Source organism: Anomalospiza imberbis, chromosome 5 (genome assembly GCF_031753505.1).
Source record: "Anomalospiza imberbis isolate Cuckoo-Finch-1a 21T00152 chromosome 5, ASM3175350v1, whole genome shotgun sequence".
Taxonomy (NCBI): Eukaryota; Metazoa; Chordata; class Aves; order Passeriformes; family Viduidae; genus Anomalospiza; species Anomalospiza imberbis.
Window position 1 is genome coordinate 45,290,833 of NC_089685.1, and position 13,218 is coordinate 45,304,050.

The 13,218-nt window shown below is 40.6% G+C and overlaps 1 protein-coding gene across 4 annotated transcripts in view; it reads right to left on the reverse strand.

Annotated features, from left to right (window-relative positions):
- Positions 1-13,218, reverse strand: part of KIAA0930 (KIAA0930 ortholog) — a 73,934-nt gene that overhangs the window by 12,311 nt on the left and 48,405 nt on the right. For all 4 annotated transcript variants that reach the window (XR_010999174.1, XR_010999173.1, XM_068190444.1 and 1 more), the window contains exons 5-9: positions 9,025-9,126; positions 8,456-8,596; positions 6,180-6,374; positions 3,922-4,084; positions 1,102-1,257 (exon numbers count right to left, since the gene is read on the reverse strand). Coding sequence is in view for 2 of the 4 variants with exons in the window: in XM_068190444.1 (XP_068046545.1) it covers positions 1,102-1,257; positions 3,922-4,084; positions 6,180-6,374; positions 8,456-8,596; positions 9,025-9,126 (757 nt within the window). In the remaining 2 variants the exon portion in view is untranslated. The remainder of the gene's footprint in view (positions 1-1,101; positions 1,258-3,921; positions 4,085-6,179; positions 6,375-8,455; positions 8,597-9,024; positions 9,127-13,218) is intronic.

The following is a 13,218-nucleotide window of genomic DNA, read 5'->3' on the forward strand; positions in this document are numbered from 1 at the left end:
GGGCATCTTCCTAAATATATGCAGTAAAACCAACATGGCAGGGCACTGTGCAGAAACATCTGGAAAATGAGTTGTGATGTCCCTTTCAAGGCTACACAAAGAACAAGGAACATGGGAAAAGGGAGCACACAATGAAAAGGCTGATCAAACGCAACTGCACAAAGAAGATGACATGAGCAAAAAATGATCCCTAGCTCCAGATGGCTCCAGCCAGACCTGTAAAGAATTAAACATGGTGGAGGGAGGCCACTGAAGGGCCACAGAGATGACTAAGGAACTGGATCATCTGACATATGAGGAGAAGGTGACAGAAGTGTGATTATCCAACATGGACAGAAGGGTCAGAGTGAAATCTTATCAATAAACTCAAGACATTTTAAAAAGTACTTTGATCACTAACAGTGGGATTTTAATATCTTAGTACAGGTATCCTAACTACCCAACAGAAATGAACACCTTTCCCACTTCACCCTGCCCCACATGTAATGCTCCTGCTACCTGGAAAGCTGCCACGGGCACAAATACATTGATTACAAAAAGGCCTTGGAAACAAGGCCTACACAACATGTCAAGCTAAAACAAATGTAAGTAGGGAAAAACTGCAGATGAAAATTCTGCCTTAGAGTCCAGAAATTTCATGCCCTGTTTCTGTGTGTCTCAATATATACCCTAATTCCTGAAACTGTATGTTCAGCAAATTAAGTCTCAGAAAGGATGTTCATGCTCAAAGCCAGTATTTGAGCATGGAAGCATTTGTGCCACCCTCTTGAGCAGATACTAAATGCCAGTAGAAACAATACATCTTCTGTGAATTCCAAAATGCCTGTGGTGAGAGAGTGAGTAAGCTTGGCAGCTCCAGCTAACTTGTTGTAAGACTATCAACACAATGATCATAAGGAATAATTATGTATTTTGCTGAAACACTGTTCAAAATCTATCCTTAATAACAAAAAACCAATTTTTTTACTGGAATCTGTAATTTCTTCTAAATTGAAATAAATTCCCATTTACAATAGCATTACAGATAAATACTTGTTCCTCTGTCTTAATATCAGAATCCCTTAACATCGTAGGCTGAGCACAATGGATATTAAAATTCACCTGTTAAAATTCGATGCACTGGCAAAGTGATGTATGTTAAGTGTGCATAGAGTAGAAAGTTTTCATCTGTTCTGTTCAGCTTCAGCCACGAGCCGACCAGCGAGCGTCCTGTTCCAGACAGGGACCGCGACCGGAGATTTGTCGCGTTGTGCAGATCTGTAAAGGCAGGAAGAGACAGCAAGCCTCAAGGGATTGTACCTCACTGGAACACTTCTTAAACTCAAAACAAGAGGAAAGCCTCCTACTCATTGTTTAGAGATAAATCACATGCAGGACACTATGATAACTGCTTTTTAAAAACCAGACAGACATTGCCTAGCACAGAGTTCATAATTTACACTGAAACTAAAAAATGGCAGCAGCAGCAGCTGAAAACAACAGACAGACAGACAGGAGAGGGCTTGTGTTACCACTCTGCACCAGCAGAACATTAACTCAGCCTTCCCTCATACACAAAATCATAGAATAGCCCTAAAATTAAGTACTTATTCATGCAGAAATCCACCTGGGTAACAAAACAGAAATTGCTTCTTTTGAAGAAAATTGCCATCTAGCAGACACAGGGAGATTCAACACTAATAACTCAGTTTCCTCCACACCTCTATGCACACCCTGAGCTACACCTAGGACCCTTCAGCTGAGCCATTGTTCTCAGAATTAGTTTAGATGTCCCCAAGCAACTTTTAAAACAAAAAGATTCTGAGTACTCTGTAGGCCAGAGGAGTTTTTCATAGATGCATGTCTCTCCCACAGCCACATGCTGCATTTTTGGACTGTTTTTAAATCTTTGCTCGTAAATTTAAATTTACGAGCAAAGATTTTTAAATTTCCCCATAAAATTCAGCCCTGTCCCACAGTGCTAAAATCAGATCTTGAAGACAACAGATCGATTCTCAACCAGAGTGATCCAAGCTCTGGGACTGAAAGCAGATCATGATCCAAGAGAGAAAAATATGTGGTGGCAGCTGCTCTAAAAGATGCATAACAATGTGGGAAGAAAAAAACAGTGAAAAATCTTTCCTTCCTTCCCTATATAAGGGTATAGCCAAGCTGTCTATTAGCTCTTCTTATGCATGACCACTATGCCAGGAGCACTGTGGTGATCAGGGCAGAAGGCTCTGACTCTGGAAGCTGCAATAAAGCACAACCCTCCTGGTATATCATGCTTGCACACAGCAAAGGCACTGAAGTGGGCCTTGAGGGGCTGTTCCTGTTCACCACAGGTCTGTCTGCACTGGGGCAACTCTGCAGCATCTCTGGCTGTACCAAGGACACCGCCGATCTTTACACAATCCACATCTTTTCCTCCACCCACAAAGCCAAGATGAAGCCAAATCTCTGCTCCTATCTCTGCATCTTCTGCATCTGGCTTTTTCATGCCAAAATAAAGAGTTTCGCCACTGCAGCTCCTGAGGAGCACTGGTAGGACACTCAGGTTTCTGAAATGTGTACAAAAATAGCAATTTAGTTACTATTCCTTGTAGAAAACTAATTTTTGAATAAATTACATTTCCTAGCATAAGCTGTTAAAATATTCCTCTTTGATTTTTCAGATGAGGAACAATAAGGTCAAAACACTTAGAAACCATTTCTTGGTATTTTATATGAATGCTATAAAATATCTGAAAAACCTAGAATTTTTTAACTTCCATAAAGATATTAGAAGGAAAAGGATATTAAAAGAAAAAGAATGTCCATCATTATAATTAAATACTCTAGGATCAGACCCTGCAAGACAACCCTGAGCAGGCACTGAACAACCCATGAGGGCTGCCAGAGAAACACTTTAAACTCTGTTCTATCCTGGGCAACCTCCAAAATAAAGATACCAGAAGCAGAACTACATGTGGGGAAAGCTGCCTTTCTGCCCACACTACCCTGTGCCTAGTAAAATACACTAAAACACATCTCATTTGAAATAACATACATTCTGATTAGACAAATTAAGGAAAAAGAGATGAGCGAAGGTTTTTATTGATAGAACCCTGAATTAGCTACCATCAGTTTAAGCTGCCACAGAATTTGCATTGAACACTGTCACTTCATTTTTTTTTTTAACGTGCAATTCTTTATTAGCTAAGGTGGTCCAGTGCTGCTGATAGGCAATATCTTTGCTATTTCAAATAGAACTTGCAATCCGGAAATTACCTTTGGGTTTATCTGTTAGAATGCTAACAGACAGATTAGTTAGCATATTTGTTTTTAAACATATGGAAAGCAATTTGGACATGGACATTTTTGAGTTTCCTGACTCACGACAGACACTGTGATGTGATTGGGATTGATATACTATATCCTGAATCAGGCTCCGCCTTGCCAGTTGTTTCCTGCTGAGTAACTAGGATTTAAAGGAAGAGTTCCACGAGGCATTAAACTATTATGCAGACAAACTCATTACGTTTTCTCTATAAAGTTCAGAACTGATTCAAAGCCAGTTGAAGTAAATGCCTTTTCACCAGCTTGAATCAACTCTGGATCAAATCAGAATTCGAAGAACTTGTTCCTAAGAACATGTCCAACCCCACTATTCCTGGAGAAGTGCCCCCAAAGACTGTGGCATCTGGGAAAGGGGGAGAATTTCAGCTGCTCCAGCTTCTCTCAAATGGGTCCACATAAAAGATATAAGTTTTAATATATTCAGGAGTTGTGGGCTCCAACCTTCAAAGAGATGCCTATGAAAAATCTCATTTTCAGAGAGGAACTGGCTGTATGTGGAGCTCGTATTTTTCCACCCTTCTTGAAAACCCTGCACAGGGATCCGTTTCCACAGCTCTGTACCTTCTCTAGACAAGTCTGTTTAGCTAACAATACTTCTCTCACCTCCACCATCATCATCTCTGAAGAACTCCTCACTGTCGTTTGCTGAATGGGACTTTTTCATCTCAGCAATTCGATTTCGGGGCACTTTTCTCTTGAGGGATGGGGAGAAGAAGGATGGGCGGTTGTTACGTTCTGGAGTTGGTGGTGTGCTGAAAGAAGTAACCTGAAAGGGAAATGAAAGAAATGAAAGAAATGATGGAGAAAGTCTTGGCTTTCCCTCCATGTGCCACAAGGCAATCACATGTGTAAAAAACATAATGATGACTGGTATCACATTTTATCAAAGTGGCTAGAGAATTTAAACTGAACAATCACCTCAAGATGCTCATCCAGGGGAAAATATTTTGATACAGCACACTCTCAACTGTTACATGAATAAAGAAAAACCTCTCTTCAGATGATCACTTCTAACAAGGATCTACAGCCATAAAGACAGAAAATTAGTAATTTAGGCACCAAGAATGTCAATCTTATTTTTTGCATGTTGAAATGCATAAGACTTAATAAGAATGTACTGTGTTGAACACACTCAACACGTGCATCTTCATTTCTTTAGCATGCACAAGGCAGCAGTTTCCCTACTGGAAAGGCTGTCCCATGGGATCCTTGTGGAAGGTCAATGTCCCTGGGGAGCAGGGTCACAAATTCCTGAGCCCAGCACACTGAAGCAGAAGTCAATGTTCTCATTTATGTGTATCATGTTTCAGTACTGGAAGGAGAGAGTGAAGCTGCATTGCCTCAGAAGATTTGGTTAGTCCAAGTGATGACAAATAAAGGGATGGAACCATCTGTGGTGAAAGTCAAGTTAGGGACAAAACTATGGAGACACCCTTCCTTCAGAGCATTAGTTGCCATTAAGTAAACTACAATTAAAGTCAAGTACACTTGTTTTGGAGAGAATTGAAACACAGTTCTGATGTACTGGCTGTGACTGCAGTATTTTAATAGTTTCATTTCAAAGGGAAGAAAATAGGGATAGCTACCACTCACTACTAATGTATGTGAGTAACTTTGATCTTGTCCTTCTTTCTTCACACAGTCAATTTAACTATCCCATAACCTCCCTGAGCTGGCAAATGACACTGCTCATATCTGTCCAAAGAAATGAGAGAGAGGTGACATGGAGTGATGATGGCAGCCAAACCAGGTTGAGTGCAGAATCACAACTCACTCCATGTTGCACCTCTATCCCTAATGCTAAAAAAATAAAAGAAGGACATTGTAACACCCAACTGATCCTCTTCCCAGCACACTTCATTTCTAATTTGTGCTTGCCTCTGTATTTAATTTGGAAGTCATTTCATATCACACTGTGGGGAGAACCAGAAACATACATATCAGCATTAAAGCCATTAGCAAAAAGCAAACACATTATCAAATCTAATTTTACATTTTCCAGCTGACACTGAAAGCCTTGGAGACAAAAAAATAATGTTGTTCCTCCTGGCCTGATTTCTTCTGGCTATGTTTCTGTGGTAGAGAGCAAGAACATCCAGTTAATGAGTTCTGTGCTGCATGAAGACCTCTAGAAGCTGCTCTGCAGATCTGTAAATGATACAGGTTAGCTGCACTACACAGAAAACCATGCTAGACTCCATCAGGTACTGACCCAGCTCAGGTCTGTGCAGGTATTTTGAAGACATGTTGCCTAATCCCCATTAACCAGGTAAAATGTCTTAATGGAAAAAAAGGCTCAGACTTGAATAAAGGCCAAATCAGCATCTGTGGTCTGATTCTATTGGCATTTTACTGCACTTGCATTAAAATTAAGCATATGTATCAATATGATGCTGCGTCTGGATCTGTGATCTTTGCTTTAGCTTTACACAGGCTGCGTGTTGACAGTATTCCTCAGTGGCACAACCTAAAAGCACCACTTTCCTATGAGGTTTAGCAAACAACCTATATAATACACAAAATCCACATTTCTAGGCAAATCCCACTTTGCACAGAAGTGGAATCTACTTTTTTTCCTAGAAAACAGGCAGAATCATCGGTTTCCCTTGGCATCAAGACTGCTGTTGTTTCAAAAAAAAAAAAAAAAACACTCCTCCAGAAGTATGAATCATTCAGTCATCTCTGTATTCAGCATTTGCTCAGGGGAAACTGTGTTAAAGAATCCATCTCACATACTGAGTACAACCAAATTACACACAGGCAAACTTAAGTGCAGAACCTCCATGGGAGTTAGCCTCCTGTCTTTGGAACAAAGCATGCTCATGCTTCACCTTAAGAGAGTAATTCTGTCTGCTACTTACTCTCTCATGCACTGGGGAGTCTGGATTTGAATCTTCTTCTGTCCCATATGGTGAAGTGTCACCAGTGGAAACTCTACTCACTGCCATCTCTGCATGTCCTTTTCCTTGTGGTCCTTTCATTCGGACAAACTCCATGTTGTTGTATTTATAAAAGCCAAAAGACATTCTTTGAGCCATCTTAGCTGCAACACTCACCTACCAAGCATGAAGACAGGAGAGAAAAACATGTAATGACAGCTCTACGACTTGAAAATTACATCTTCTGAAAGCAGTTATCTAAGAAAAAGTCAGAACCATAATGAATAATAATTCCTAAGAAATATTTTAAGCCACAATCTGAAGCGATCTCCAAAAATAAAGTAATTTTACAGAGACAAAAACAGGTTCTGAGAAGAAACAACAACTTCAGCCACCCAAAAGGCAGAGCTAGCAGTGGCACAATGAGAGAAAACCAAAGGTTTTTATTCAGGTCCACACACTGTGGCACATGAGAGCAAAGGCAGGCACATGCTCAACTCAATGCAGCCTGTTTTGAGACACTCATTTGAGTCCAAAAACCAAAAGACATACACACAAGATTCCTCAAACCTGCAAAGCACACCCCACAACTGGGTCTCTACTTTGTCCCAAGTAATTTCTGACATTTTTATGTTCCCACTGTCAAGTCCAAAAAATAAGGAACCAGCCCCACGCACAACTAACCTGCACCACATAGCTCACCAAGACACCCTGACAGCTTTAAATCCCCTAAACAGACAGAGGGTCTCAATTTCCAGTCAGCACAACTGAACTGAAAATTGAACTGAGAAATGAAAAAAGGAACAGACCAACAGGAAAACAGTCAAGGTTTTGCTACGTGAAAATGATGCCTTAAGTTTTCGGCTTTTATCCATAAGTTTAAGTGATTTAATGCAATTTTCATCAGGTTATGAAAAGGCCAAGATGCTCATACAAGTATTGTAGTGAGAATTAGAGAATCCTAGAATAATTTAGGTTAGAAACAACCTTTAAGATCATTAAGTCCAATCATTAACCAAACACTGCCAAGCCCACCACTAAATCATGTCCTTAAGTGTCACATCTACACATCTGTTAAATATCTCAGGGGCTGAGGACTCCCCCGCTTCCCTGGGCAGCCTGTTCCAGTGTTTGACAACTCTTACAGTAATGGATTTTTTCCTAGTATTTAATCTAAATCTTCCCTGAAACAACTGATATCAAGTAATCTTCAAAAGCATAGAGATTACTCCTGTTCTGTAAAAAGAATGGTAACATTTCGAGTTTTGCCTCTGGCCATGATGAAATATTTGAAGAGTTAACAATTTTACTTAATCTAACAAAATAATGTAAAGTAGCTGTGTGGTCAATCAGGACATTCCTAGGCTATGAGGTGACTTTACCACATCAAATCTTATCTTTCCACTGCAGGGCTTTCTTTTTATGTTGTCTTCAGTGACTCAGCATTCCCACTTATTTTAATAACCCAGCTGCTGATGGTGTAAGGTCACAAGATGATGGTGAGAGAGAAACAACTTTTGTTTCATGCTCTCTCAGAAATCTGCTGGAAGAGTGTAATGGCTCACATTTAAGACAGGGAGATGAGAAACTATTCAGGAACTCTCCTGAACAAGGGTAGAAACAAAGAGAAATTTAGAGACACAGTAGATACTGTGAGAATTTCTTTTGTTTGTTTCTAAAAATTTCTCAGGATTGTCTTCATAATAAACCATTTGAGAAGTTTATTGACTCTTGATTTCAGCACTAAGTACTGAATTTGAAGGTGAAAGTGCTGGTATTTCATGTCTCTGTAGAAAGCAAAGAAAGCTTCTCTCAGTGGCAGTGAGACTACACGGTTTTTTTTAATACAGCCAAATGCAAAATACAATGAAAAAAATACACTTTTCCACAAGGTAGTTACCAGAGTTTAAAATCTCCCATGAAATCATACCTTCTCTGAAAACAGAAATATCTATGACTTTTCAAGGAAATTAAGGGGTTCCAAGAACTGTTGTTCAGGTCCATTCCCGTGTCACGCTCTTGACTATGTATCCCTACCTTCCCTCCTTCTGGCAAACAGCAGAGGAATATACCCCAGTCTGAATACTCTCATTTATCTGAGCCAAAACCAGTAGCTTTCAGCTAACTTTCAAAGCCAAAAAAGACAGACTATGGTGTAGCTGATCTAACAGGACAAAAAGCTGACAGCCTCAGCCACAAAGAAATTCTAGTCAGAGCACCACTGCTACAAAGGACATTGTCTTTCAGAAGCTCCTTACCCTGTTGTCATAGACCTTCTTGAGTGCTTCATAGCGGATGGACCCCTGGAAAATCACCCCTTGGAAGGTGTTGCTTTTATCACTGGCCACGAGCTCCACACAGACCATTTCTCCTTCTCCCACAGTCATGTCACTGAAAACCTGCCAAAGATGCAAGATTAAACACTTTGATGCAAAGTTGTTCAAAACAAAATACATTCAGACTCCCATGGCTGTCTTTACGCCCAAGGAAATTTCAATGTAAATTGAAAGGGAGCAAAATGCTCCACCCCAGCCTTTCAAAAAAACAGAGTCCAGGCAGTGCACACAGCAAATCACTTGGTGAGATGAGCAGCTCTCACATCAGCCTGTCATGCTTTAGCCCATCATCAACACTGATGCCAAAATCCAGCTTTAAGATCAGATTTCAAACATTAAAGAGAGAGGAAGGTTAAATAAAAGTAAAATAAGATCTAGTAGAAAGTAGCTCAAATGGCCAAAAATATTTGATCAAAAGGTACAAGAAAACTGCTAATCACGACATAAGACTAAAATAGGATAAAACTTTGCTGCTGCAACAAGGAACTCACCTCCTCAAAACTGTCAATCATGAAGAATATATTGGGGTAGCTGATCTTTGACTCCTCTCCTTTACTGTCCATTGGGTGCTTGCTTGGAGAGGCAAACACTTGCTGAGAAAGATGCAGAAGAAGATATCACTTCTCAGTTAAATGTGTTTGGGAACAGACACAATAAAACACAAGGCAAGTAATTACAAAACACCTCAGGCTGGCACTGCTCACTTACACTAGAGATGCTGGACATTCTGCAAGCACAGCTGAGCTGGTTTCTGACTAAAGGTAGATTTGCAATAATGGCACTTGAGAAATCCTTGGTTTTCACATGCAAGTAATCAAAACCACATTGCTTCACAGTAAATGTCCCTGTGTGTACATGACCTCTCACCATACTACAGTACACTATTGTACTTTTTCATCACCACTTTCAGGTGCCTTTAAATTGCTGCAATGCACTGCAAAGTAAATGGCACAGCGCAAGAAAGTTACCATGAAGCAGCTGACCCAACACCTTTACTTTAATTTGTTGTTTACTTAGTAACACACTAAGATCAACCTCCCTCAGTAAGGGTAGCATGGCTATCCTGGGGTGATTCATAATGTTACTCTATTCCACATCCATCTGCACCCAAAACTTGTTACTGTGTCTTTACAACCCTACAGCTGTAGACCCTGTGTGTGTGGGGGACTATTGGGCATTTTTGAGATCAGTGCCAAGGCAGGTTCCCGGCTCTTGGCTGTGCAGTATTCACTTCGCAGACTACTAGGCTTTGTTCAGGCAAAGACTTCCCTTCCTGTTCCTGTTTTTCGTTCTTTTTTTTTTTTTTTTTTTTTTTTTTCCTTGTCTAGGGGAGACTGCAATTAGCAATACTGGGTTATCTGGGGGCAAATTCCACAGGTGCCCACGTGTAGCAGCCCTCACTCCAGTCCAGGCCATGCCAGGAGAGCAGACTGGAGAATCACTCTCTTTTGTGGCAGCTTTAGGTTTGCAACTGTAGCCACTTGTAGAAATTGTATTTTGCAAACTAGAAAGAATTCGAAGTGAACTTTGAGAACTCTCCCTGCAGGGACAAAAAAGGGAGGGAGTTTATGGGGCCAGGCCATCCTGTGCCAGTGCCTGTAGCAGCCAGAGGCCCTGCAAGGCCTCCCTGGTGGTCACTAGCCTAAGATAAGAAATGTTTAGTCATGATGACTGGACCAAAGTAGCCCCTCTTCCGCCTTCGGACCCTTGTTATCTCTCTGTAAGACCATAGGTCATATTCGCCCTGATCCTGGCTATTGGACAATTTCCAACATCCCTGTACACTATATAAAACCCCATCTCTGTCCAGTTTGGCAGAAGAGCTGTCACTAAACCCTTCACAGGAGCTGCCAATAAAGACACCGCTGTGGAACCTCATATAGCCTTCTCCTCTCTCATCCCTGTGTCTGCGAAGCACTTGGCAAGCAAAGAGCTGAAATCACGGAAGAGCTGAATTCACCAAAGAGCTGATCTCTCTTAAGAGCTGAGCTGCTTGCTAAGATTGCCTGTGGCTGGGAGCTTGCCTAAGGGACCTGGACAGGTTGTACTTATCAGCCCAGTGCTATCCGGGACACCTATGGCATCCAGGGTCGGACAGGCCCCGGGCCCCAGGCCGTAAGAAATGCCCACAGGCCAGGCTTTCCCCCACCCCACAACCGGGTGCAGAGCCCACCAACAGCAGGAGGAAGCAACTGCAGCAGTGCGGACCCTGCACAAGCTGGCGAATTTCCATCTGCCTCTAAAACTGCTCTGTGGGCTCCTGTCTTCCTCGTAGGAGTTGCCACTGTCAAAAATAGGTTAGAAACTGTCGTAAAATAGTTAATAATTGTTAAGCATGTACTGTTAAAAAGTTTAGTTATTACATTGTAAAAGTGGCTAAAAGGGTAGTTATAAGAAACATGGTACTCAACATACTGTATCACACCTAAGTAAAGTGCACCAACCCCCCAAGCGAAACGAGCCAGCCTGGACAGAACTGTACTGGGCCAATGAAGCACCTTAAACCTTCATGCAAATGAAGGATCCCAACAGAAACCAATCCAAAGGAACAAAAAACAGTAAAAAAGGGGCATCCGAGTCGGTGAGACTGTGCTGCTCCACCTGGAACATCGGGGACATCCCTGCTCAAGAAAGGAAGAAGATCCAGCACCAGTTCTGCAGCATTCTTGCTTGTCAGGAATGCTCCTGCTCGACCCGCGGGCCCTCCAAGCTTTAGGCCTTATAATAAAAGCTGAAATCACTTTAGCTCCAGGAGTGTGCTCCCTTTTATAACACCACCATCTTGTCACTTTGTTCCTTGGGACACACGGTCACCTGGGAGGGGCCATCTTGTTATAGATGCATATTATATGATTGGCTTTTCACAAATATTAAAATGAAAACTATGTGTTATGTTGGAAAGTTATGCTGTATTAATCTCTTTTAAGTAGTGTGGTAAATATAGTTTTTAAGCTACAGCATAACACTAAAATAGAAACTATGTGATGTAAGACACTTTTTGTAACTAGCTCAAGAAATGGACAAGATAACCAAGAAATCCTTCGCATACTGACACCAAAAATTCCAAGAGAAGAATTACGACCTCCTTATTGGGACTGTTCAGACTTCTTCCAGACTTCTAGGAGCCAAGAAATTTATTTACAAGATGAAGGGGGAGGGGGGGCAGAAACTGAGCAGAAGATATCCTTTGTTTGAAAAGAATGTTTGCATCATGTATGAGACATAAGAATATGCAACAGGCTATTGCTTTTAAGGGGTTAGCGAGCCATGCTTTCTTGAGGAAACCATCCAGACGTCCGTAATTCTTTGCTTTTTATTGTCCTTTATTGTCCTAACTCTGATTGTCCAAATTCTTATTGCTCTAATTTTTATTACCATTTTAAACTATTTTATTACCATTAAACTGTTAAAATTTTAAAACAAGTGATTGGCGTTTTTCACATCTTGTCAGGGAACAGTGTGACACCACCTTCCCTTTGTCCCTTGGCCACATGGCTGCCTCCTGCATGAGCCTCATGCATTTTGGGAACAGGTGTTTCTGGCATTTTGGGTCTCTCTTCACTCCCATGGGGTTTTGAGTTATAGCAGTTTGGTATCTAGTAGTTATTTACTTTTTCCCCCAACTGTTGGTGTCTGTTTCATAATAAAATGTTATTTTTTCACTTAAACCTATTAGTATTTGTGGAAAATGCATATTTTATGATTGGCTTTTTGCAATTATTACAATGAATATTATATGTGTAATGTTAGAAAGTTATGCTGTATTAATTCTCTTAAGTAGTGTGTTAAATATAGGTTTAGGTTATAACATAATGTTTAAACAGAAACTCTGTGATGTAAGATATTTTTTACTAGCTCAGGAAAAGGGATAAAATAAACAAAAAACTCTTCGCACAGAGATAACAGTGACACGAAACCTGAAGAGTTACAGCCTCCTTATCGGAAAAGACAAACATTCATCCACTTCTTCTCAGTCTTTATGGTACCACCAGGATTAAGGGGAAGAAGTTGACAAAAACCAGAAAAAATCTTAATTTGCAAAGAATTTATGCATCACATATGAGATATATGAATATGCAACAGGCTGTTGCTTTTAAGAGTTATTCCTTTGTTCACAAAGCATGTTTTTGGCAGCTTAGTGTCCAAAAACATCCGAACGTCCGTAATTCTTTGCTTTTTATTTTCTCGTAGTGTTTTAATCCTCATTGTCCAAATTTTTATTACTCTAATTTTATTACTATTTTTAGTAACTATTTTATTACTAATAAACTTTTAAAATTTTAAAATCCCAGTGATTGGTGTTTTTCACAGTATTTAATTCCTTACTGGGGAAAAGGAATTGGTTGGAACCATGGGGAGTTTACTCATTTCAGAGTGCCCACCTCTTTTTAGACTGTCTCAAACTGTTGGAAATTATACCAAGTTTAAATTTTTTTAATATAAGTTTAGTCAGGGGTTTTGTTTTCCTTTGCCCTGGGTGGGGTGGGGGTGGGGGAAGGGAACTGAAGTTTCTTTTCAGGGGCCTGTTTCATCACTCAAGGCCTGATGAGCTTAACATCTCAACAGACTGGGGAGATGCACAAAAGACAACAACCATTCATGAACATCAACTCCAACCATCACCCCTGGCAGGAGACACCTGGCCTGGGAAAAGAGAGATAAGAGAATGAAGAATGAAAACCTAA